This window comes from Gymnoscopelus braueri (genome assembly GCF_963280865.1).
Source record: "Gymnoscopelus braueri genome assembly, chromosome: 20".
Lineage (NCBI taxonomy): Eukaryota > Metazoa > Chordata > Actinopteri > Myctophiformes > Myctophidae > Gymnoscopelus > Gymnoscopelus braueri.
Window position 1 is genome coordinate 22,525,079 of NC_137622.1, and position 23,233 is coordinate 22,548,311.

The 23,233-nt window shown below is 42.1% G+C and overlaps 3 protein-coding genes across 5 annotated transcripts; 2 read left to right on the plus strand and 1 right to left on the minus strand.

Annotated features, from left to right (window-relative positions):
* Window positions 1-114: 114 nt before the first annotated feature.
* tbc1d10c (TBC1 domain family, member 10C) lies at window positions 115-8,267 on the plus strand. Of its 2 annotated transcripts, XM_080417049.1 has the most exons (11): window positions 115-218; window positions 465-494; window positions 633-782; window positions 1,636-1,735; window positions 2,076-2,183; window positions 2,680-2,786; window positions 2,901-3,015; window positions 3,277-3,342; window positions 3,727-3,916; window positions 4,207-4,364; window positions 5,377-8,267. In XM_080417049.1, the coding sequence occupies exons 3-11, from the start codon at window positions 637-639 to the stop codon at window positions 8,212-8,214; spliced, it is 3,828 nt and encodes a 1,275-aa protein (XP_080273175.1). In that variant the 5' UTR covers window positions 115-218; window positions 465-494; window positions 633-636; the 3' UTR covers window positions 8,215-8,267. The 2 variants fall into 2 exon arrangements, with proteins under 2 accessions (XP_080273175.1, XP_080273176.1); XM_080417050.1 differs by lacking the exon at window positions 465-494 and having other exon boundaries at window positions 121-218.
* Window positions 8,268-8,280: 13 nt separating this feature from the next.
* rad9a (RAD9 checkpoint clamp component A) lies at window positions 8,281-14,261 on the minus strand. The gene is made up of 12 exons (XM_080417051.1): window positions 13,921-14,261; window positions 13,081-13,151; window positions 12,922-12,995; window positions 12,765-12,813; window positions 12,411-12,525; window positions 12,092-12,191; window positions 11,333-11,439; window positions 10,751-10,857; window positions 10,399-10,463; window positions 10,139-10,234; window positions 9,449-9,698; window positions 8,281-8,799 (listed from the first exon to the last, which is right to left on the minus strand). The coding sequence occupies exons 1-12, from the start codon at window positions 13,952-13,954 to the stop codon at window positions 8,683-8,685; spliced, it is 1,185 nt and encodes a 394-aa protein (XP_080273177.1). The 5' UTR covers window positions 13,955-14,261; the 3' UTR covers window positions 8,281-8,682.
* A 557-nt stretch (window positions 14,262-14,818) lies between these two features.
* On the plus strand, window positions 14,819-22,057 carry LOC308076131 (uncharacterized protein). 2 transcript variants are annotated; one of them, XM_080416253.1, is made up of 7 exons: window positions 14,819-15,174; window positions 15,506-16,618; window positions 16,730-16,860; window positions 18,944-19,421; window positions 19,741-19,882; window positions 20,030-20,247; window positions 20,655-22,057. In XM_080416253.1, exons 2-7 carry the CDS (start codon window positions 15,533-15,535, stop codon window positions 20,898-20,900), a joined length of 2,301 nt encoding a protein of 766 aa, XP_080272379.1. In that variant the 5' UTR covers window positions 14,819-15,174; window positions 15,506-15,532; the 3' UTR covers window positions 20,901-22,057. The 2 variants fall into 2 exon arrangements, with proteins under 2 accessions (XP_080272379.1, XP_080272378.1); XM_080416252.1 differs by having other exon boundaries at window positions 15,509-16,618.
* Window positions 22,058-23,233: the final 1,176 nt, after the last annotated feature.

The following is a 23,233-nucleotide window of genomic DNA, read 5'->3' on the forward strand; positions in this document are numbered from 1 at the left end:
CTGACTCTGAGAGACAGAGGCGTGGGGTGGGGGTGGGGGGTGGGTGCAGAGAGAGAGAGAGAGAGAGAGAGAGAGAGAGAGAGAGAGAGAGAGAGAGAGAGAGAGAGAGACACACACACACACACAGGGTGGGGAGGTGCAGTGTTCCTCCTCTTCCATAACTTGAGGATCTGCTTAGACAAGCCAAACCAATTAATCTAAGGAGGGTCTCTGAAAAGGTATTTAAACACAACATAATATATTGTTTTAACAATGCCATGGCTATAGGTGTGGTTATCTTATGGGGAGAGAGGAAGTGCTTCACAGTTCTGAAACTGAACCAGAAATGGTATGACGTTGGTCGATTTAACAGATTTCCTTTGAAGCTTTGTTCGATGATCGAACATTTTGCATTCAGCATAAAGGTGTTCTTCTATAATTAACTATTACTGTACTATTACTGACAGATTTCTTTCCCTCACCAGTTGGCAAAGGTCTCTCTGAAACAACTTCAGGTGGGTGGCTTTGCAAAATGACAAGTCTGACTGATACATTACCAGTTCTTATGATGAAAGCGTAGTAGCTAAATGTCATATTTTGTGTGGTGATGTTGATGACTAGTGCCAAACTTTCTGTCATCTCCTCTCCCTCAGTGAGATGTTGAATCTAACCAGCCCAGTCCAGAAGAACCTCAGTGAAGAGGACGGTTCTGGTTCAGATGCAGGATCGGAGGCCAGTTTTGGACCAATGGTCACCGAGACTGATCGGTTTGGTTTCATTCTGGCTAATGGATCCAAACAGGAGTAAGTAGTTTCCCCTGTGTAATTATCTATTTTGTTTCTAAACGCTATGTTGTTTTTTACTTGTCATGGTCATCATTATTCTTTTAATCATTGTCTTAATGTAATACTTTATTTTTAATTGCAAATGAACTAAAACAAACATAAAAGGTTTTTATTAACAAAACATATAGGCTATATAAGATGTGTTGGTTTCTCTCAGTTTCACTCTTCCTTCGTTAAAACTGTATTATTCCGCTGTTTAAATGGTGAGTGACACACAGACAGACAAATAAGATAGATAAATTCATGGTTACGATAGATAAATTCATGGATAGGACAGACGCACGCACGCACACGCACACACGCACGCACGAACACATACATACATACATACATACATACATACATACATACATACATACATACATAGAAAGACACACACAGTCCTGGAAATGCCAAAGTGTTCCGTTTCACTAGAAATAAATTGGATAATTGATACACTGTTTAAATGAAGCCTTTCATTAGTCAGAAAAAGGAAGCAGTATAAATTCAGAACATGACCAGTTCAGACACAAGCAACTATCACCTGCAGTCCTCACACTCCCCCTGTTGATAACATCCTGGCCTGCTGTCTCACGCTACCGTGTGGTTTTCCTGTTTCCTGTCTTGTTTTGCGGCACTGCTCTCGCTAACGGTAACACTAGGGTGCATGCTGACAATTGAGCTTTACACTAGTATAGTCTCTGTCCACTTAAAGGGCCACATGTGCCTAGAAGTAGAGATGCACCATAAATGTATAAGTTCTATTTTATTATAATAACAGTTTTTGTGTTTGAAATGCTGATCTACTCTTATGTATGTTGTGTTGTGTCAGGAGTGTGGGCCCTCCCCCTGAGCTGGTCAGGCAGAGAGAGGCCAAGTGGATCAACATCATCAGCCAATGGGATCACATCTTACTGAAGAACAGCAGCAAAGTATAGCATGAGAAAGATACACCAAAATATTGTTACTGTAAACACTGTCAATTGATGATTTACAAGAGGTCAATGGTACTATTATCACAGACTGCTTTTGTGGAGTTATACGCACATCAACAGTGGGTACAGGGTTAAGTGCAAGGCATAATGTAAGACAAGTAGAACACGCACACCAAGCCGAATTCAATCCATGGTGGATCTTCATCAGGTCACAGACTACAACAGTACAACTGGATAAGGATATCCCATCAAATGCTGAATAGCCATATGTACTGTATAACTAATTCCTAGCATATACTCTATGCTGATTTTATGTCTTCTTTTCCCTATCCCTCAGGTCAAAGAACAGTGTCAGAAGGGCATACCGGCCTCTCTTAGAGCCAAGTGCTGGCCACTGCTGTGTGGAGCAACTGATAGGATGAAACACAACAAAGACCTCTACCAGGTAAGAGGGGAAAAAGAGAGATGGAGAAGAGAAGGAAAAAATTTATATATTTTCCTGCAAAAATAAAGGCCTTTTAACACAGAAGTGTTGTAAGTTATCCAGCAAATTTGTCAAAATATGTCATTAAGTGTTTGCTTATCATCACTGTCGGACAGAAATATTCAATGCCCAAAAATTAATTGGTTAAATATTTATAGAACCTGCTTTCGATCTTGGGCATGCAATTATAATTGTTTTTCTCCACAAATTGCAAAAATAGTCAATTGTAGGCTTGTAGGTTGGCTATTTGTCATTCGACAAAAAATAGGGCATTAATTTATGAAAAAGTGTGAAATATATTTCTGCCTAGCAGCGATGTTTTATTATTTTCATACCCTTGCTATGGCTATTCTAGAAAGTAGATAACAAGGATGACCTTTAACATGACAGTCTTGGCTTCCTGTGTAATGAATGACACGCGCCTGCATGATAGAGATATTCTGTCCTTGTGTGTCAGTCTCTGGACGCACAGCCTGCACTGCAGAGCTGGGTGGATGTTATTGAGAGAGACCTGGATCGGCAGTTTCCTTTCCACGAGATGTTCCTCTCCAGGGATGGGCATGGGTAAACATCTCCACCCGCCTTTACCTCTGCCTGATTCTGCATTTTTGAGTCAAATTGACTGTTGTCACTACAACGTTGTGGTTTGTGTGAATAATAACTTTTTTTCACGTGAAGGCAACGTGGTCTATTCCGCGTGCTCAAGGCCTATACGCAGTACCAGCCTGAGGAAGGCTACTGTCAGGCCCAGGGACCTGTAGCTGCTGTGCTGCTGATGAACATGCCATGTGAGGTAGTAATCAATAAACAGTAATCAATCGGTCTACTTACTGTAGACTCAGGATAAAATATATATCTACGTATGCATATGCCACACTTATAGTAGTAGTAACTCAAGCAAGGTGAAATGTAAATAATGCATGTTATATTTTAGCCCCGGTGGGATCAAACACGTTTCCCCATTGTGTGGAAATTAAAGTGCCATTCTGTTCTATACTGAAAATAGTCCCTTATGGGTAATTGCATGTTTATGTGTCTTCACCTTATTTGACAGGACACCTTCTGGTGCCTGGCGCAGATCAGTGAACAGTACATCCCTGGATACTACAGCCCTCTGCTGGTGAGAACACGCACTGCAGGACGTTACATCAGTTACTTTATAACTTTATAAACGTTTTGACATGAAGTGCCATGTTTTTATTTTCTTGATAGACAGTGTGTAATACCAACATTACATTTAATTATGACACCTGGACACCACATAAAATCAATATTTCCAACATTTTGGATTTTCCATATTCATAACAAGTGTAATTCTTCTTCTTTTGAGATATTTTCTTTCACATCAGACATTGTAATGATCATTAGACTCAGAGCAATAACCCACCTAACTCCCAGACTACCTCCCAAGTCAGAGTTCAGAGTTTTAATTAATGTAAATTACACACACACAATGAAATACCTTTTCTTCTCTGAACCACCTGGACCTGGTGTGTGTGTGTAGGAAGGAGTTTTGTTCGACGCCGCCATTTTGTCTTGGGTTTTAAAGAGAACTTGTCCAGCTGCCCACAAGCACCTGCAGCGCCATGGGGTGGAACCTCTCATGTTCGCCACAGATTGGCTGATGTGCCTGTTCACGCGCCACTTGCCCTTCAACACACTGCTCCGAGTCTGGGATCTCTTTTTCTGCTATGGTATGTATGCATGACCTAAATGTTAAGACTATGATGTCATAACAAACCGGGTTGAGACACAAGCAACAGCAACAAAGACATTTGTTAACTGTGAGGCAATAAAAGATGGTATCACGCATTGCATAATACGGTGCAAAATAGGACAAACATTTGTTTTACACTTTGACTTTGGTTCCTACATTTCATTTACCCTACTGTGATGAAAATGTATGTATATGTTATATATGTAAATTGAAAAGGAATCACCTTTTAGATTCATCCCTCATCACCTCCCTTTCTCTTCTGTCCAGGGGTGCGTGTTTTGTTCCAGGTAGCGGTGGTGCTGGTACGCAGGGTGCTGGGCCACACGAAGCAGAGGCAGGAGTGCGAGGGACAGATGGAGACTCTGGAGAGGCTGAGGGGTGTCAAGGAGCACGTACCAGAAGAAGATGGCTCCTTCATTGGAGAGGTATGTAATATGGCGTTATACGAGAAGGCTGCCGTGTTGCAAGCTCCCGAACGACTTTGCAGATTTTTGTTCAAAAGTAACTACAACTCATACACAAAACAATTTAACCCACTCCTTTATACCTGGTGTAAACTTGTGATGTGACAAAGGATAGAGTTGCCCTCCACATAGGTCATGTAGAATGAGCACACACTAAAAACCATGACCTATCTGAACTGTAACATACTGTGCAATGAACTACACTTCGCAGGCCAGCCAGGGACAATATAATTGCAGTGCAATAATATACAGTATGTGACAGTTATGTTCTGACCTTGCATAGTGATTGGTTGAGGGCCAATAAGTGCCAATACGTTCTGGTAAAACTACAATACCCCACACACTGGTTCTGGAGAACCGCTGATCCGACGACTGTGGTATCTGTGGTACATAAATACATGTCAGTTGGATGGTTCTCGGGATAGGCGAAGGACAGATACACTCACTGACAGATTTGTGGAATATAGTTATAATTTATAGTTATTATAAATGGAACCTTACAACCGCTGCCAGATGTCAGAAGCAACTTAACCAACATCAGTTGGGCACTGCATGAAAATGAATTATAACATTGTCAAATATATTGCCATTAAACTAATTAGTTTTAATAAAAAAAGATTATGACAACCAACCTGCTCCTAAAAATACACCCAATAGGCTGGATCAATGTTTTCCCACTTACAAATAGCACCTGGATGCACTAGAAAGATAATTCTATTTTTTCATAATAAGCTTATCATTATCTTGATATCCAATCACAACTATTGATAACGAAACTGTTGTATAGTACAGTTTAAGATCTGTGAGGTATTGGTGTGCTGCGGACATAGGCAAGAGACCGAAGGCCGAGTGTACCAGCGCCAATGTCTCAACAGTATATCACTCCCTCTTGTGTATATTTTCTTAAATGTATTTCAATTAAATAAGTAAAAAACATAGTAAAATTGTAGTTACATCTCCCATTTTGTTTCAGGTGTGCTCTGTGCCGCTCTCAGTGAAAGATCTGGAGAGGCAGACTGAGAGGGAGCTGGAGACGTGGAGGAGAGAGCGACCCTCATCCACATTTGACCCCAGAGGCCGTTGCCATGGATACAGGATGGCATGGGAAAGGTTTCAGTTGAAGGAGGAAGAAAGGAACAGGAAGGAGAGAGAGAAAAGCAACCTCTCTGTGCCTCTTGCTCGATCAGCCTCGACACTCTCCCTCGCTCGATCAGCCTCGACACTCTCCCTCTCTCCATCCCTCCTCCGAAAGTGGAGGAAAGGGGTTAAGGCTGACACAAGCGATGGTGAAGGCAGAGGTCAAATTGGGAAGCATCATTCGATGGAAGCAAGGGAGAAAGGAAGGGACAGCTGGATTAATAGCAGTCCAAAGAGGGTGCAGCACATAGAGGAGGAAGAGGCCATGGTCTTAGAGGAGCACGAAAAACACATGGAACCAAATCTAACTGGACAACTCAAGCTTGAAGAACAAGAGAGCCAGAGCATACCAACGAAACACAGTCAAGAGAAAGATATTGAGAGGAACCCCCCAAACACACTAGAGCAGACCAAAAATGTAGAACACAGAAAGTCAGTTAAAAAGAACATACAGCCCAGAGAGACAGATGAAATCAACAGCTCTTCTAAAGTGCCGTCACAATGCATAGACAATTCTGAAGAAGGAGACAGAACTGCAGAGACTGAACGAAGGCAATGTCCAGTGAACGTTCAGTCCAGTGAAGAAGTCGTTCAGCACACTGAACTGGACCAAGAAGAGGAGCTGGATCTTAGTGGCCAATCACAGGTCATGGAACAGCAGAGTCACAACCTGAAACAGGAAATGGAGGCAGGAAGAACAGCAGAAACACAGGAAGCGAAAACGAAACAGGTGGCAGTAAATGAAAATATGGTGTCCACGGGGGGGAAACTGACACAGATAATGGAAGATGCTGATAGTGATCTAAAACCAGGGGTAAATACACAAGCAGCAGAGGACACAATAAATGAACATGTGACACAGACAGACCCAAGAGCAGAGAAGCAACAAATTGAAAACGTGCAAAATAAGAAGATGGAAACGCATACAGAGATAAGTAGAAGTGAGACCGAGGTCAAAATGGGATATAACACAGATCTGGTCTATCAGAGAGATGGGGAATCTGAAGCACACATTGCTGAAGAGTCGGATAAAGCAAAGGAGAAGCAACAAGAACCAGATGTGCTTAGAGAGACAGCCATGGAGTCACAGGCCGTTGTGGTAGAGGTTAGAGATAGAGATACTGAAACAGAAACTAATGTACTGGCACATGCCCAGACATACATAGAGGAAAATACAGGAACACAGGAAGAACGTGAGACAGAGATGCAAACAGAGCTGGGGAGAGGCATACATTTACACAAACAGTTAGAATCAAATAAAGAAATGACGAAAGAGACAGAAACGTCATTACCAACTGAACGCACTAACCAAAAAGACAAGACCGATTTAATAGTTCACATATCTGTGGAATCCATGACAAGGTTAACTGCTTTCACAGGGCAAGACTTGGAAATACCATCTGCCGATTCCAAAACAGAATCAGATGAAGCATTGACTGAAAGTTCAGAGAAAGGGTGCGAGATGGAATTACCTGAGGCAACGGAAGAGACTTTTTCAGCAGTACACACACAAAAAGACAAAGACACAAGCACACCAGTAGTAACTCAGTCACACCTGGAGACTACAGACTCCATACCACCTCAAGAGAAGATACACATTTCTACAGAGCCCGGCCCCACAGAGAAGGGATCTACCATCAGTCCTGATGAGAAAATTAGTTCATTACAAATCGTTACACCAGGGCAGCCTGCAGCTGAACAGCCAGAGACTGAGAGTCAGGTCACCATTAGTCCTATGGAAGACAAACAGAAGACTGAAAATGTTACAGAAAACAGGAAGGATGCAGAAGCTGGCATTATGACGTCTCCGGACAAGATTGTTTTATCAGACATCCCTCAGCAAATGCATAAAGGCAAGTGCACAACGGACAATCCAAGCACTGCAAGTAAACCAGACACAGATGATTCTCACCCTCCAGCTGACCAGGCTGAACTCTGCAACCCAGAACTGATACAAGCTGCTGGCTCCCGTATGAGCACCTCCTCCAGTGACTTTCGCATACGCAAGTCATCCAGCTCCTCCGGATCCAGGTTAGCTCGCAGGCTTTCAGAGGACCTTTTCACTGCCCCGCAGCAAATTAACCTATCAGAATCTATCCCCAGACAACCAGAACATGCTCCATCTCAATCTATTCACAACTCAATTAACTCCAACCAAAATCCCCATGACACCCAGTCTGGCGAGGCCTCCATCGAGAAAGAAGAGCAATCAATGGAGTCTAAAAATACTATTGGCATTACAGAGACGATGGCACTACAACATGGATCCAGACACGGTCAGAAGTCTCTTGACACCCCTAAACGCTTTGGCCTCTTCCGCCGTCTGAAAGGAGAGCATCCAAAACAGACCAAGGAGAAAGCTGTACCCAAAGTCCAGGTCCCTAAAATCTTGATTCAAGACTTCAGTGATGGAGCAGAGAGGGACCTAATGGTAGAGCATGTAGAAGAAGATAAATTGACCTCCAGGGAGAGGAGACGACGACGGCGGGAACAAGAGAGGAAGGAAAAAGAGGAAGATAAGTTGAGAAAAAAAAGAGAAAAGGAGCTGGAGAAAGAGAGAGAGCGAGAGAGGAGGAAACCGCAGACAAGGGGCAAGAGTTTCCAGGTGCAAAAAGACAGAGGGAGAAGTGGTTCCAAACGACACTCGGCTCCATATGCTGAGACCTACTTCTAACACAGACATTTTGCATGTACTTAAACAAAAATAAAACAATTTCTATTTTCAAACGTTCAAAAAAAATTTGTTTTATTCAGTGGGGCTTATGTTCTGCACAATGATCAACACTCTGACTACCCCAGTGCTAGAGAAAACAGGAAGTGCTTTTAGTCTATTTTTCTCTTCATAATCCAAGAAGTTCAAATCTGATGTCATTATTACCATTTTCCAATAAACTCTTGCATGCTGCATTTCCTCTCTATGCATATTGTTTGTCCATGTAATTGAAGAAAAACAGATTTGAGATTTGTAATATCTGAAAAATAAAAAAGCAAGGATTTAAGGTTCTTATCTTTGCAAGGACTGCAAAGTCCAATGGTGTGAAATTAAGACAAACATATCCATGTACTGTAGAGACATGCACACGCGCACACGCACACACGCACACACACAGTCTCTCTTTCTCCAACTCTCCATCTGTCCATATCATGGCGACTCTGCTCGAGTGTCATCCTCACTGTCACTGGCTAACACATCCTGTGTCACCGTCTGATTGGCCATCGGAGAAGTGGGAAACACTGATCCAAAGAACAGGGAACGGAACTGTGAAAGGATAAGGGGAGAGTGAGTGCAAATGAAAGTAATAAATATTCGTATTGCAACGTACTGTATCACTGCTCAAGGCTACATGCACACAATTAATTAAACCACACCAAACCCATGCCTTAATGTAACCATACTAACAATGCCTAACCTTAAAGGGATACTTCACTTTAGGGCCGGGGAAACATTTAAAAAATATATTAAAAATAAATGAAAAAAGTTATGGAAAATTCATGGCCCCCTCACGCATTAGAGTGTCCTACTAATGTGTGAGGGGGCCTTTATTTTGCCATAACTTCTTTCATTTTTTTTTTATATATATTTTTAATGTTTATTTTATGTGAAAGTGAAGTATCCCTTTAACCACTTAACCCCCATATGGGTGACCTGAGACCCTCAGGGCTCTATACTAGTATATTTTCTGTTTTCTGTTATTGTGGGGAAAGCTTTTGCTGAAAACAGCAGATTGACAAGCTGTGACGAGTTGTGAGCTTGTCGATCTGCACATTTCTGGATGCTGGGGTTTAAGTGGTTAATGCATGCCAAATGGCCGCATTAGTATTTCCTGCTTCAGGTGGCAATAATCCCAATATTGTGCTTTTTGTGTGGTAATCAAGTTGAAAACTTTCCAAGACCACAAGGGCCATACTTTTTTATTAGGTGGTCTTTCTGTGCCCGATGGTTCATCTTTATCTTCCTCCTCTTCCTCCTCTTCACTGTGTGGCCTAGTCCTTTGATTAGCTACAGATAGCTGGTTTAACAACGTATGGCTGGGCAAGGGGGGTGAGGGTGGACCCGCAGCCAGGGGAGCAGGTGCTACGCTGGTATCCATGGCGATGAGGTAGGAGTCCATGTCATCATTCATGAAGTCATCAGGAGGGGGCAGTGTTGTATTTGAACTGGGAGTGTGGAACGGAGTTAGAGGCAATAGATGGTGATGAATATGACATTATAATCAATGATGCACTATGAGAGGCATGGAGATTAGTGGTAACAAGCTAAGAAACTTAAAGCTGTAGCATACGCTTTGTGGAAACTAAATGAACTCTGAAGGACTACAAACACACCCAGGTGGCAATTAATTAATGGAGAGAGATAGCACACACTTTGACCACTGTGCCTGTAGCCAGACATTTAGATTTCTCCTAACAAAAATTATTATAAGCGTGTTGGAGGGTGATATAAAAAAAGAGAGCATTCCAGCACTGTATACAGTGGGCGGGGTATAATTTTCTGCACTCAGAGTGTAGCCCCATCAAGTATAAATATAAAAAAAATACAAATTCTGGTTCTAAAGAAACCCATGCTTGCATTTAATCATCTGTAAATGACTAGTTACCGTTTCGAGTTGTTACGAAGGTTGGAATCATCAGAAAGGGTGGCCAGCACAAAGTTCGCCTCCAATACACTGTCTGTTACCGACAGTACCACAGGACTGACACACACACACACACACACACACACACACACACACACACACACACACACACACACACACACACACACACACACACACACACACACACACACACAATCAATACTACTGATAAACAGTTGATGTGTGTGTGTGTGTGTGTGTGTGTGTGTGTGTGTGTGTACCTTCCTGGTTCATCAAAGTATATAGAGATTGGAAGACCAGTGGACTCTGCAAACACCAGTAAACCCTGGAAAACAGATTGCAATCTTAGAATAAACCAATCTGGGAACACATTCGGTAATGTGTTTGCTTTTTGTCATCAGCAGAATCTGTCTTGAGAGATTAATAATAAACAAACCTGTCAACCATACCCTCCATAATGTATCTAGACTATGTTGACCCAATACAAATCGGTTGGGATGTTTTTGCTCTCCATTACGCTCAAAGGACTTTTACCCCTCTTATGTATTAGCTTCCTTTCCTTCTTCTTCCCGATCCTTCTGTACCCTCCCCTCTGTCCCTCCCATGTCTCACCCGTAGTTCCTTCAGACAGAAAGTGATGCTGGTTTGAGTTCCAACTGCAAAATGTTCAAATTCATCTGAAGCAAGACAGAGCTCTGTCATCATGGCCCTGGACTGTTCTGAGAAAGAGATGGAGGGTACAGACAGAAAGTTTCACTTCTACATATACGTACAAAGCTCCCTAATAGAAAACTCTCAAGAAAGTCATTTGCCAGCTTGCAAGTTGTGATACTGACAGTTTGAAAAATAAGCAAATGGGACCGTTTGTGAAATACTGGGAGTGCAAATTAGATTTTGACTGCTTCAACCCATTAAGCCCTGAGGTCGATTCTACAAATGCCTTCCAAATCAGTGGTTCTCACACTTTCAAGATATTTCAAAAATAGCAGATGTACAAGCTTGCAACGCGGCACGAAGTGATGCGCTGTGAGCTTGTATGTCTGCTATTTTTTGGGGAATAGCCAACGCAAAAATCTAAAATTATCCCGGTTTTAATGGGTTAAATCCTAGGGAGGTTTTGAAATCTAAAACATGAGCTATTTGCTACATCAGTAAATAATGTTTGAGAAGTGTGAAATAGGGAAACCCATTCACCTGTGTCTTCTTCAACATGGTTCCTGAACCACACCCGTTCATCGCTCACTGACACGGTCACTTCCTCCAAAGAGGGAGGGAAATTTAGCACTGTGTCGACCAGTACCCTGTGAGGGAGGAAAATGAAATCAATAAGAATACGGACCAGTAAGATAAGACACATTGAAACCACTCTACAGTACAGATTGTTTCCCCATAGAAATAGAAAAGTGTAGAATTTCCACGCTTAGCAACATTGTGATTCCATGTTGTCTCAACTTGCGGTCTTTCCCTTTGCTGCCTCTCCATTGGTTCCCTAAACTCAGGCACAGTTATCTCCGGGACAGTCCCGTCCAGTCACATTCCACCTCCTATCACACTCTGCCTCATCAACCGATTTATCCACTAGGCCTAATCTAAAGTTGAGTCCTCCATTCCCTGGCAACCAGCTCCTACTGTATGTGATATGTGATGTGTGTGTAGCAAGTAAAGAGCAGAAGTGGTCACAGTACCATTGCCTGGACGGTTAGTTGACCTGGCTTCGAGTCTCCACACACAACGGCAGAGAGAATGCCAGCAGAGAGAGAGCTGGCTCAATGGTGCAAAGTTGTAGTCTGCATATCCCCGGGTATGGACTAGTACACTCTAATTACTAAACCACTTAACCTGTTGTTGGTTGACAAAGCGCCACGACATTTACTCTGACCCTGACCTTGTACTTAATTATCCCTCTGGATAACACCTAACTTTTTAATTGTAAAGCAGAGAGTTTTGACAGACCTAGGCTGTGTTCGGAGTACGTTAGGACAGCTCTCCTTGTCAAATACAGCCTGTAAACTCTCACTGTCCTGGAAAGCAAGGTTATGCGTCTTCAATAGTCCTATGGAATACAAGCAAACCAAGACACGTCACAGATACAAACAAAGACAGAAGACACACACACATACACACACTAAGGGCAGTTAGAGAAAAGTACTGTGATAATATAAATGTAAAAGAATACAGCCGAGACTTTAGTCTTGCAATTGGGGATATGTAAGCCATCTTTGAATGTCACTTCAGCTAACTAACTTAATGGGATAAAGCAGCAGGCTACTACCTTGTTTACAGTGCAGGGTGAAGGTGAGGTGGTTCTTCTCTTCATCCAGCTTTATGTGACATTTCTCTACTGTCTTCTCCAGAGTGGCCAGGGACCTGAACACTGCCTGCACACTCTGACTCGCACACAGAGACAAGAAGAGTGGACGGATGAAAGAAAGACATGGAAAAATATGAGAAAAAGGTATGAGTAGTAAAGGTACAGTAGGAGTATGGAAATCCTCTGCTGCTCCTTCTCTCTCAGTATATAGTACACACACACACACACACACACACACACACACACACACACACACACACACACACACACACACACACACACACACACACACACACACACACACACACACTATACCTTGATGGCCACTCTGCAGCGGAAGCCATATCCCTGGGGAATAGTGTACCTGCAAAACAATAACATCATAACAATGAGAACTTGTGCTACAGTAGCACTGAAATACAGTATCACAGAGAGGTTTAACGTTCACTCACATCCTAAGAAAAACATTTACCTGCTGAAGAAGAGAGGTGCAAACAGGAAGCAAGCATACGCTGACCGTGAGGAGTTCACAGATCGCAGGGCCAACTAAAAGACAGAGCAAATACAACAGTTAGCACTAGTTACAACAGTTCCTGTTATACAACAACGTATAAGTCAAAGACAACCATACCCCATCTTCATCAGGTTCCAGGTAGAGCTCATCTCCTATCCTGGACAAAGAGTGGATAGCTTTGGCCAGCACTGGACGGCAAACAAACACACACATCATCATCATCAGCAAAATGGGGAAATCTGTCCATCCAAAAATAGGTGCTAGGTGCAAAAGGAGAATGTGAGAGAAAAGCTGTTCTGCTTTGATGTCTATATAGTTTGGATCTTAAAGACTCATAGCTTATTTAGATTTCCATCATGACTTGTTAGTTGTTACCTATTTTGTCCTTTAGCCTACAAGTGTACTCAGTGGTGGAAAAAGTACTCAATTTTTTACTTAAGGAAAAGTATTAATACTGTTTTGAAGAAAAACTCTGTTTCAAGTTAAAGTCCGGAATTAAAATTTTACTTGAGTAAAAGTACACAAGTATTGGTATAAAAATGTACTTAAAGTACCAAAAGTAGAAAGTACTCGTTATGCAGAATGTCCCATTACACAAGTTTTCAAATGTATAAATTGTACAAAAATCTTTTGAAATAAAATAGCAGATCCACAAGCTGAGCTTGTAGATTTGCTATTTTCAAATGGTTGAAATGTATATAGGGCTGAAGTGGTTAATGTATGTCTTGTAATAATAATCATCAACATCTACGAGGTAACTATAGTAGCCTAACTAAGTTGTCAAATAATAGTGGAGCAAAAGTACAATATTTGCCTCTGAGATGTAGTCTAGTAGAAGTAAAAGTACTGAAAACTGGAAATACTCCAGAAAATTAAAAAATACCCCAAAAGTGTACTTAAGTACAGTGAGTAAATGTACTTAGTTACTTTACCCCACTGGGTGTACTTTGGCGTTACCTTTCACATTTCCTCCAGTCACGACGCAGTCCATTATTTTATTCCCTCGTGCAGCAGGTTGGATGCAGGATGATGTTAATAACAGCTGACAGGAGGCTGGTTAGTTAACACAACTATGGCTAAACCACGGAGCCCAACAGTTTGAGCCCAAAGGCGAGTCCTTTAAAGAGCAATACTTACACCCTGGTGTATTATTTATATGATCTCCCTAAGCTCCCTGCAACGAAACAAGTCGCACAACAAAGCATTTTAACCCGTTCTGTTCTGTTAGAGACCAGATATATTATATTATAACTCTAAGGAAGCGACCATCACATTGTTTACGCCGCCATAACGAACGTCCGCACTGTCGACCAATCAGACGGACAACATGTGGGATAGGCGTGGTTTGCATTGTACGCATGCGCATACACGTTAAGCTTTTTCATTTTTTTTCATAACCTGTCTGCTGTTCCTCTGGTTCTCACTTTTTCACATGAAAATGTGGTTTATTATATTTATAATACATTACAAATGCATTTAGTTCAGACTTTTCCTACCGTGACTTTGTGTAATAAGTGTGACATATTTAGAAAACAATATGGTGGGTCTATCAAGGTAAGAATAAGGGATGGCTTATTTCCCCAAAACATTACCAGCCTTTATTGCTACAAACTGTACTATAGTCCATGAGATGCAATTTACCAACATTCAGCCTTCAACCTCAGACATATATAAATAGTAGTTATGCCCACCAAAACGCCCTGTGACCACATGGCCACACCACACCACCAGGGCCACTGTGGAAAGAGGGTGTGTGTGATCTAGAATGAAAGAGGAAGGGAGGGAGGGACATAGAATGATAGCAGTGAAAGAGAGAGAGGCAGACACTGTCAATACTCAGTTATTTGTCTAGCCTCACTGGTATTTCTTGTTGGTCTGCATCTGTAAGGTCTATGGAACGTTGTTTTTCAATGAACCTCTTACAACCCAACTGAGATGACCTGGACAATTGCTGCTCAAGAGGCGTGACTGAACAGCCTCTGTGCACAGTAAATAGACGCATCTACCATTCTTGAAAAAGACACAGAGTAACACAGGAAGTGAGAGGGCAGAAGAAGAGCTGAAAAGCAAAAACTAAAGTTTTCTCTTTTTCTTTTAACACTGGTTTCCTGAGACGGATGAGGCATAGCCATAGAGAGAATAGCGTTGAAAGTTTTTAAAATACCATGGATGTTTGGTGTCAGGAGCAAAGAGAAGAATGCACCAAAACAGGTAACGTACGCAGAGAAACACAAGATTCTCAGCTGATGCAGATGCACATAAGATACACATATGCACATGAGATAAAACACTGACAGCATGAGAGAAATGGTGTAATGTGAAAAAAGAAGAGAGTAACCTTCAAAATGCTTATTAAGAAGGCAAGGATGGTCAACTGGACGAGAGGGTGAAGTGGTACAGCGAAAAGGACCACACTGTACACACACTTTGTAAATTCTACCTTTAGCATTGGACTGATCTGTTGAATATACTGTATAATATGAGGATCTTGTGGAACTTACTGCATTTATGTGCATTAATCTTTTTCTCATTTTGTATACAGTAGATACATGTATCCAAAATTTCCTGGATGTCTGAATCACACAGTCCCACCACAGACACCCAGGCCCTTCTCCAGTCTATGCTGCAAAGACTGAAGCTCCAACCGGGCACTGGGAGTCAAGGATGCCAGCACCAAACCAGCCCCACCACTGCTGCCCCAAGCCAGGGGCAGAACGGAGGGAGAGGAGACCCAAATCACAAAACTGTCAGTGAATTCAACAGCATCCCTGTGAATGGGTTTGGGACAGCAATGACAAGGCCACCTCCAAGTGACATCATCAGAGGTCCAGCAGAAGAGGGCAGAGGCGGTCTTGGTAAGGGGGGACGCGAAATGAGGAAGTGGGATTCTCAGGAGGAGTTTGGGATACCTGTGTGGGACTTCAGCCAGCCTGCAACCAGCCTCAAAGGCAAGATAGGAGAAATGAATGCCCTCACATTGGACAGGGGAAAGGAAACATCTTTCTCGTCTTCTCTGAGTGTCATTTCCTCTCCCTCCCATAAAAACAACACTGACAGTGATAGGGCTGAGAACAGAGACTCGACACAGGCAATGTTGCCAGTGTTAACCCCAACAGGAAATATGCACTGCGTTTCTGCAAACACACCAAACAGTGCTTCCTTTGAGAGGGTAGAAGATGAGGTACAAGGGGGAACGGATGGAAACGATAATTCTCCATTTAATCCAATCAATTCCCGTGATGACCAGCTTTCCCTTCCCGATACTTCACCTTTGACCTTTCAGTACCCTAGTCAAATCAGTAGGACTGTGACAGAGGGTGCAATTGAATCTAGAAGTCTGGGACAGGACAATAAGGACAATTCTCCCTCCCTTGTTCAGGGCTTTACTCCCAGAGTCTATGCATGGTCAATGAAGACTGCAGAGGCAAGTCTAAGCTTAGGAAGTGAAGCTAAGAGCACAACACTTCAGCAAAACAGAGGCGTTTTAGGACCAAAACTGGTCCCAGAACCAAAACTGAAGAAGAGATCATCTGAGACCAAAAGTAGGAGATGGACACAAAAGATCAAGGAGAGATGGAAGGAGAGACATGGAAGTCTAACGAAGAAAGGGAAAGAAGAGAGTGAAGGGGAGGAAGATGGGAAGAATGAAAAAGAAGTGAGTAGTGTTTTTCTTTAACTTGCATTGTAATTGTCAAAGTAGAGAAACATTAAATCAAACTGTGTTTTCCATTCTGGGAGAGATTTCAATTACCTCTGCATTCAACAGCTTTCCCCTGAAAACCATTCATCAGCAGCAAATAATCTCACCGACATGTCAGATAAGGAGGGAGAAATGGCCAGGAGTGTTGATGCCCCTCCAAGGCTTTCAGGAGACCGCACTGTAGAAGATCACAACAGGTATTTTATTTGCGTGTGTGTGTGTGTGTGTGTGTGTGTGTGTATACAGTATGTGTGTGTGTTTGTATGTGGCATCCAGCCTGATCGGGTTGGTGGCATCATGTTGTGTGTCCTTTTGCAAGACACTGAACCCACAACTGCTCCCAATGGGCAGTTTGGTGCCATAGCTATGGCTGGCTCGGTTTTGGGGTGGCTCCGTGTTTAGCACTGTTGCCTCACAGCAAGAAGGTCCTGGTTTCGAATGTCAGCGGTGGCCGCCTGGAGCCTTTCTGTGTGCCTTTTGCATGTTCTCTACATGTTCGTGTGGATTTCCTCCCACACACTAAAATATATGCATGTTAAGGAAATACTCCCTACAGCACTGGCCTGAGATCTGGAGTTGTTCCCCAGGTGCTGTAGAATCGCTGTTCACTGCTCCTAATAATTTGCTAGGATGGGTTAAATGATGATAGACGATTATACATTCACTTAAAAACTTGACACACATAATAGCACTTGTCTAAGGCTGCCGTGTGATACAAACTACACAGGTTACTTTAATATTTGTTTTTATCTATTTTATTTTATTTTATTTTATGTAACTTGTACTGATCCCTGTGGGGAAATTGATTATCTGGAATTTACACATCCTAACTATTAGAAGCAGTCACCTTGAACCATACCTTGGTTTGGGAGCAGGTAGATGTTAAATGCCTTGCTCAGGGACACTTTGAAACAAAGCCAGGAGGAGTCGGGAATCGAACTGGGGACCTTCCGGTTTCCAAGGCGGCTGCTCTAACTGCTGAGACAGGCAATGGCTCGGGCAATGGGTTCAAATATAGCACCTTGGTGGCTTACAAGCAGTGTTCCTATTAGCTTTTTGAATAAATGCGCAAAGGTTCAGGTCGGACACCTGCATGCAGCCTGAATAAACTACAGCAATGGTTCTCAAAGTGGGGTCCAGGGACCCTCTGGGTTACTTGAGGGGGTTCCATATGGAATATGTTGAATTCACTGGGCTGGCTTGGACTCTCAGAGTTATGGGTGCATAAAATTAAAAGGTTTGAGAACCACTGATCGACTGTACCAGCCAAGGTTCAGAGATATTGAGATGAGGCACGTGAGGTATTTGTGAAGTGATAATTCCAGCCATAACTGTGATGTTAGTTATGTTGATACTGCTTTGCTCTTTCGCTCACTCTCTATCTCTCTCCTTCACTCCCTCCATTGTGATTTGACAGGTGTACACCCCTTTCACTGACATAAACTGTCACTAACCCTATTAATTCAGTCTGCACCCTGGCATTCATGCAGACATTGATTGACACATTAACCTCACAACATAAGAATGTGCATATGAATATTTCTATGATGCTCATGGAAGTGCCTGTTAAGGCTACAGAGTCAGAAAGAGAGAGTCACCTCACCCACATAAAGGGGGTGAAACCCTAGGCTGATTTTGTAGTTTGTTTTTCCATCAAGTTAAAAACTACAGCATTGTAAAAATATGGCAGAGTACGGTCACACATACAGTATGTGTCTGAACGGTCTGAACGGCCCCATGTACCTGTATGACTACAGAAGCAGGAGGTCTCTCTACACAATTAGAATCATCATAACTCACTGAATTCTCAACAGATTTTCACACGGTTTGGTTTGTTACAAATGCCAGACATGTAAAACGCCAGTAATGGGTTGTATAACAGAAAAAAGTTTTAGTCTCAGGTACTTGTATACAACTCAGGCATATTTGTTGCAGTGGAGTTATGGGAAGCTGCCCTACATGGGGGGCGGCATTGACGTGCGACCCAGGGCCTCATGAGGCGTTTACGTATTTATGTCTATGGTTGGCACACCCATGGCTTTGGGCACATATAAATCCAACACACCCATTATTAATTGTATTAGTTGCAGCTACATTACTTACTAGCCTCTGCTGTAAAAACAAACAACTACAAAATCTGCCTGGGGTTTCATGACCGTTTTTTGTTTCTGTGTTCAAGACAAAGAAGAACTGTTACGTAACTGAAGTAAATAATCTCCATTGTTATAATGCATTGTAATTATAGCAATTTTTTTAAATCAAGTTTCTCTCTTTTGACAGAACTCCCAGTGACTTTGAATTTGGCCTGGGGTCATTCAGCTTACTGGACGAGATCCTTGCAGGTCATGAGTGGGGCAGGTTTCTAAGCCCTACCCCACCAGGTGGCATAGCCAATCGGAAACTATTAGAATTGTCAACAAGCCAACTAGGAGCCACCGTGAACTGCCAAGACCAATGCAGTGGCCAATCATCTTTCATTCACACCCGACCAGGAAATATAAACAATCAATGGAACATGAGAGAACCTGAATCAGCTGCAGTTTTGACATCGACACCGATATCAAGTGATATTTGCATGCCTGTAAACATGGACATTTCAGAACCAAATCATGTTCCAGCACAGGCTATTAAAACTGAGCTCATCCAGTCAGAGGCAATGGACCATGGTCATAGCCAATCAGATACAGAGTGGAATAGAGCTGAACAGAGTGGAATAGACCTGAAAAATACAGCCCTAGTAGACTTCATCTTTTCAAAGGTAAAGAAATCATTGAAATAATTTTAATAGGAGACAATTAATTACCAATTTAAATTAATTGAATTTTAGCTTTACAAATTTAAGAGGGAGCCGTCTAAATTATGATTCTCAATTCAGTCAAGGACTCAGGCGTGAAATCCATTTCATCTTTCTTTAGAGAGTTGCTAAAATGCATAACAGTATATATAAAAAAATTGTTGGTAGGTTTATGAGATCCTTTTTCTATCATGCGTTATGTTGTAAAGTTATGTTATGTTACACTATGTTTTTATGAATCAATTGTAGGTTCATCACCTTGTTTTACTACTTTTGTTCACAGCCAGCAGATGTTCTGGACAACTCATCCCTGAAGAGCAGAGTCCAGCTGAACAGAAAGAGAGTACATCGGTCACAGGAGAGGGGAGGAGAGGAGGACCGCATGGAGGAAGGGGACATGAGAGAGAGAAAAGAGGCAAAGAGAGGTCAGAACAAGAAGTTTAATCTGGTCAAATCCATTGCGCACGTATAGACTGCAGTCAAAGTTAGCAGAGGTTCATCTGAGGATTTTACTGTGTAGATAATGTGAAAAAGCTTGAAACCCACTGTAACTCTTTTCTCACTTGTCACAGACGAGTCCATGTATTTGCCAGGCACCTCCATCAGCCATGTTACCCATGAGACAGAGAAGATAAATGATAATGGAGGTGACATGATGTCAATGTCCTCTCTTTCATCTCCTCCACCATCCTCTTCTCGTCCTCCTGTTGCCGTGCCCCGGAGTGCACTGAGACACTCCACGTCTCAAGATTCTGAGTCATCCATTTCAACGGAAACGGTGACTAAGAAGGTGAGATGAACCATCTTTGTAATGTTCTGGCCATTGTGTTCAAACTAAAGCCCCCTGGTGGTCTGAAATATAATCTCACTTTACGTACAGTACTGTATGTACATTTGTAGAAGGAATGATGGAATGTTTGTTATGTGTTCTTTAAGTGATGTCGTGATTGCTGACATTAAAAATGGATCGCGCAATAATAGTTATTAGATTCTAGGAAATCTGCCTACAATTCATCTGAACTTTTATAGCTACTTTTGAATGATTTTAACTTGAAATGAATTAAGAGTTAAACTCATGAGACTTCTCTAAATTAAGTTACAATAATCAGAATTTGTATCTCCATCTCGTATTTCTAAATTCATCTTCTTCTACTCCCACTCTTTCTTTCCATCCCGTGCACATTCTCCCGGACTCAGAGGAGAGTTGAGGAGACTCGTCGGGTTCGTTTCTCAGAGGAAGTGCTCACCATTGCACCCATCAACCTGGATCTAGACATTTCGGTCTCGGACGACGACTCTGTACTTGAGGACGACTCGTCCATCGAGGGGGATCATGGGATGCAGCAAACGGAGCAAGTGGAGACACCGGCATCACGACCTGCTCTCCCCGCCTGGATCAAGGCGTTGAAGAGGATGAAGACTGGTAAGAAAACTAAACGGTGACCAACACTGACAGCGACAGTGATCAAAGGCAAAAAAGAAGGTCTGCACATTGTAGGTCCCTTAAGTGACTTGTTTTTATTTAGGCATCCAACGCGTAATGGTTTGAGCCAAAGCGATTCTTCAGACTAAATAAGTGAAATGATAGGGAGGCCATCTTAAATACTGTACATCATGTGATCATCACCGGATGAAACTGGTTTGCGCAGCCCTTAGCACAGTAGTGAAATCAAACAAACAATACAATATAAAAACGTAAAAAGATCACTGTATTCGTCTCAGTACATGAAAAAAACACCAAGCCAATGCTTTCATAACTTGAATATAACTGTAGAGTAACTAAACTAACTAAACTAGATTTAAATACAATGCAATAGGATGTCCCCATTATAGTTGGGGAGTACACATACAGTATGTATGTATACGCGTCCTGTCTGCTGCAACCCATGACTGCCAATGGCCCTAGGTAGGCCACCCGGCCTGGCGAAGACCTGCTCTCCAAAGAGCACCCTTTTCTAGTTTAGTCTGAAGAGCTTTAGCTGGAAACATCACTCATTGGATGCCTAAATAATAATATATATTTTTTTATCACTTAGGGGAGCTACAGTGTGTGGAGCTTCTTTAATGCTTTTGATATTTGTTCGTTTTGGGACCTTCAAAAGGTTCTTGGATATGTGCAACGTTTTTGGATCTTGAGTGACAGTGAGTCACCCTGTTCTTTAAAGCTGCGGCGCCATCTGCTGGGTCTCAACCTGGACACATGAACACACAACTGGCTCACCTTTCAGACCCAGATTACTGGAAAGAGCTACAGGAGGAGCGTGATCGGTTTCCACACATGTCTGTTTCAACACTTGTGTCTCCTGGGTGTTTTGGGACCACATGGACCACCATGTGTCGTTTTTGATATATGTATTCTGTAATAATCTCTGACAGGAAAAAAAAAGAAGGAATTATTTAATGGGAAGGATCATTCATGATGTAATCATCCCCTTTTCTATTGAAAATACAATTTATGGGGATATTTTGTTTTTGTACATTTTGTTTTGACATTTATTTATGATCTCTGTTAAAAATTGTCATTAAATGCTGCCTTTATTTCAAACAGAACCAAATCAAAGAACTAAATGCAATAAACTCCAGAAATATTTTGACACTGACTTATTTGGACACTTTATTAATATGATGACAATGAGGATTATCTGCTCTCCTCCTCTCTGGGACTGGTCTTGGATCCCTGCGGGTGGGAGGGCTTGGGGTGGGAGTTATAGGAAAGCATCTGGGAACAAAGATAGAAGTGAGTGTGGGGCTATCAGTGTTCCCTCTCCTCTTTTCAAGTTTTCTTTTTAAATTCACTTGTTGAACATACACAGTGCTACATCTTGCAAAAAAAACAGAGGCGACCGTTGGAAGATTTTTGGGTCGGATCCCGATTTTGGAGAGTCCTAGACAATCGATTAGCGATGTTTTTACCAATATTTTGTAAAAAATTTTAAAATAATATATGTTTTAAATAAAATGAAAAATCTTGAAATCAATTTGAAAAACTTTCCATTTCAGTTTCCATTTGAGAACTTTTAACTTCTAAGCAAATTTTACAAATAAGCACAAACTTTTTGATCGATAATCTTTTTGATTAAGTATATTAAATTTGAAAAGAACATTTAACTTTAAAAGCTGCACTGTAACTTTCCTATTCTATCCTGACAATGGGAATAGGGTGTCCTGACAATGACAGAATATGGCAGATGTCGGACATAAAGCTCTAACTTCATCTGCTGTCATCTCCATTAGATGTTCGGTATTGATCTGTATGATTACATTAGTACATTAATCCTCTTGACCAGCTGCTGTCACTTCCTTTGTCCGTTCACTCCATAGTGGAGTTGCCTGCTCTCATAAACCACTGCCAGAGCCATTAAGAGGCTTTTTAGTTCTATTTGATCTATTAGTGGCCCTGGTCAGAGTGGCCCTCATTTATCAACGCAGCGTATAAACCGGCTTATATTTTTCCATATATTCGGCGTACACCAACGTCAAAGTCACATTTATCAACGGATCCTACACAGCCAATCCTGGCGTACATCAGGTCGGAGCTTTGATAAATCTCACGTCTGAAAACGAGCGTCATTTAAATAACACGCCCTTAAATATTCTCAAAACGCCCCGATTTTACGACATGAAGAAGAATCAGAATACGACCAAAGACATCAAAAGCCAATAAGAAAGAGTTTCCCCCGATCGCCTCGCCTCGCTGCCTGTCAAGTCACACACACACACACACACACACACACACGCCTCACCCCTCTCTCTCTCTCTCTCTCTCTCTCTCACTC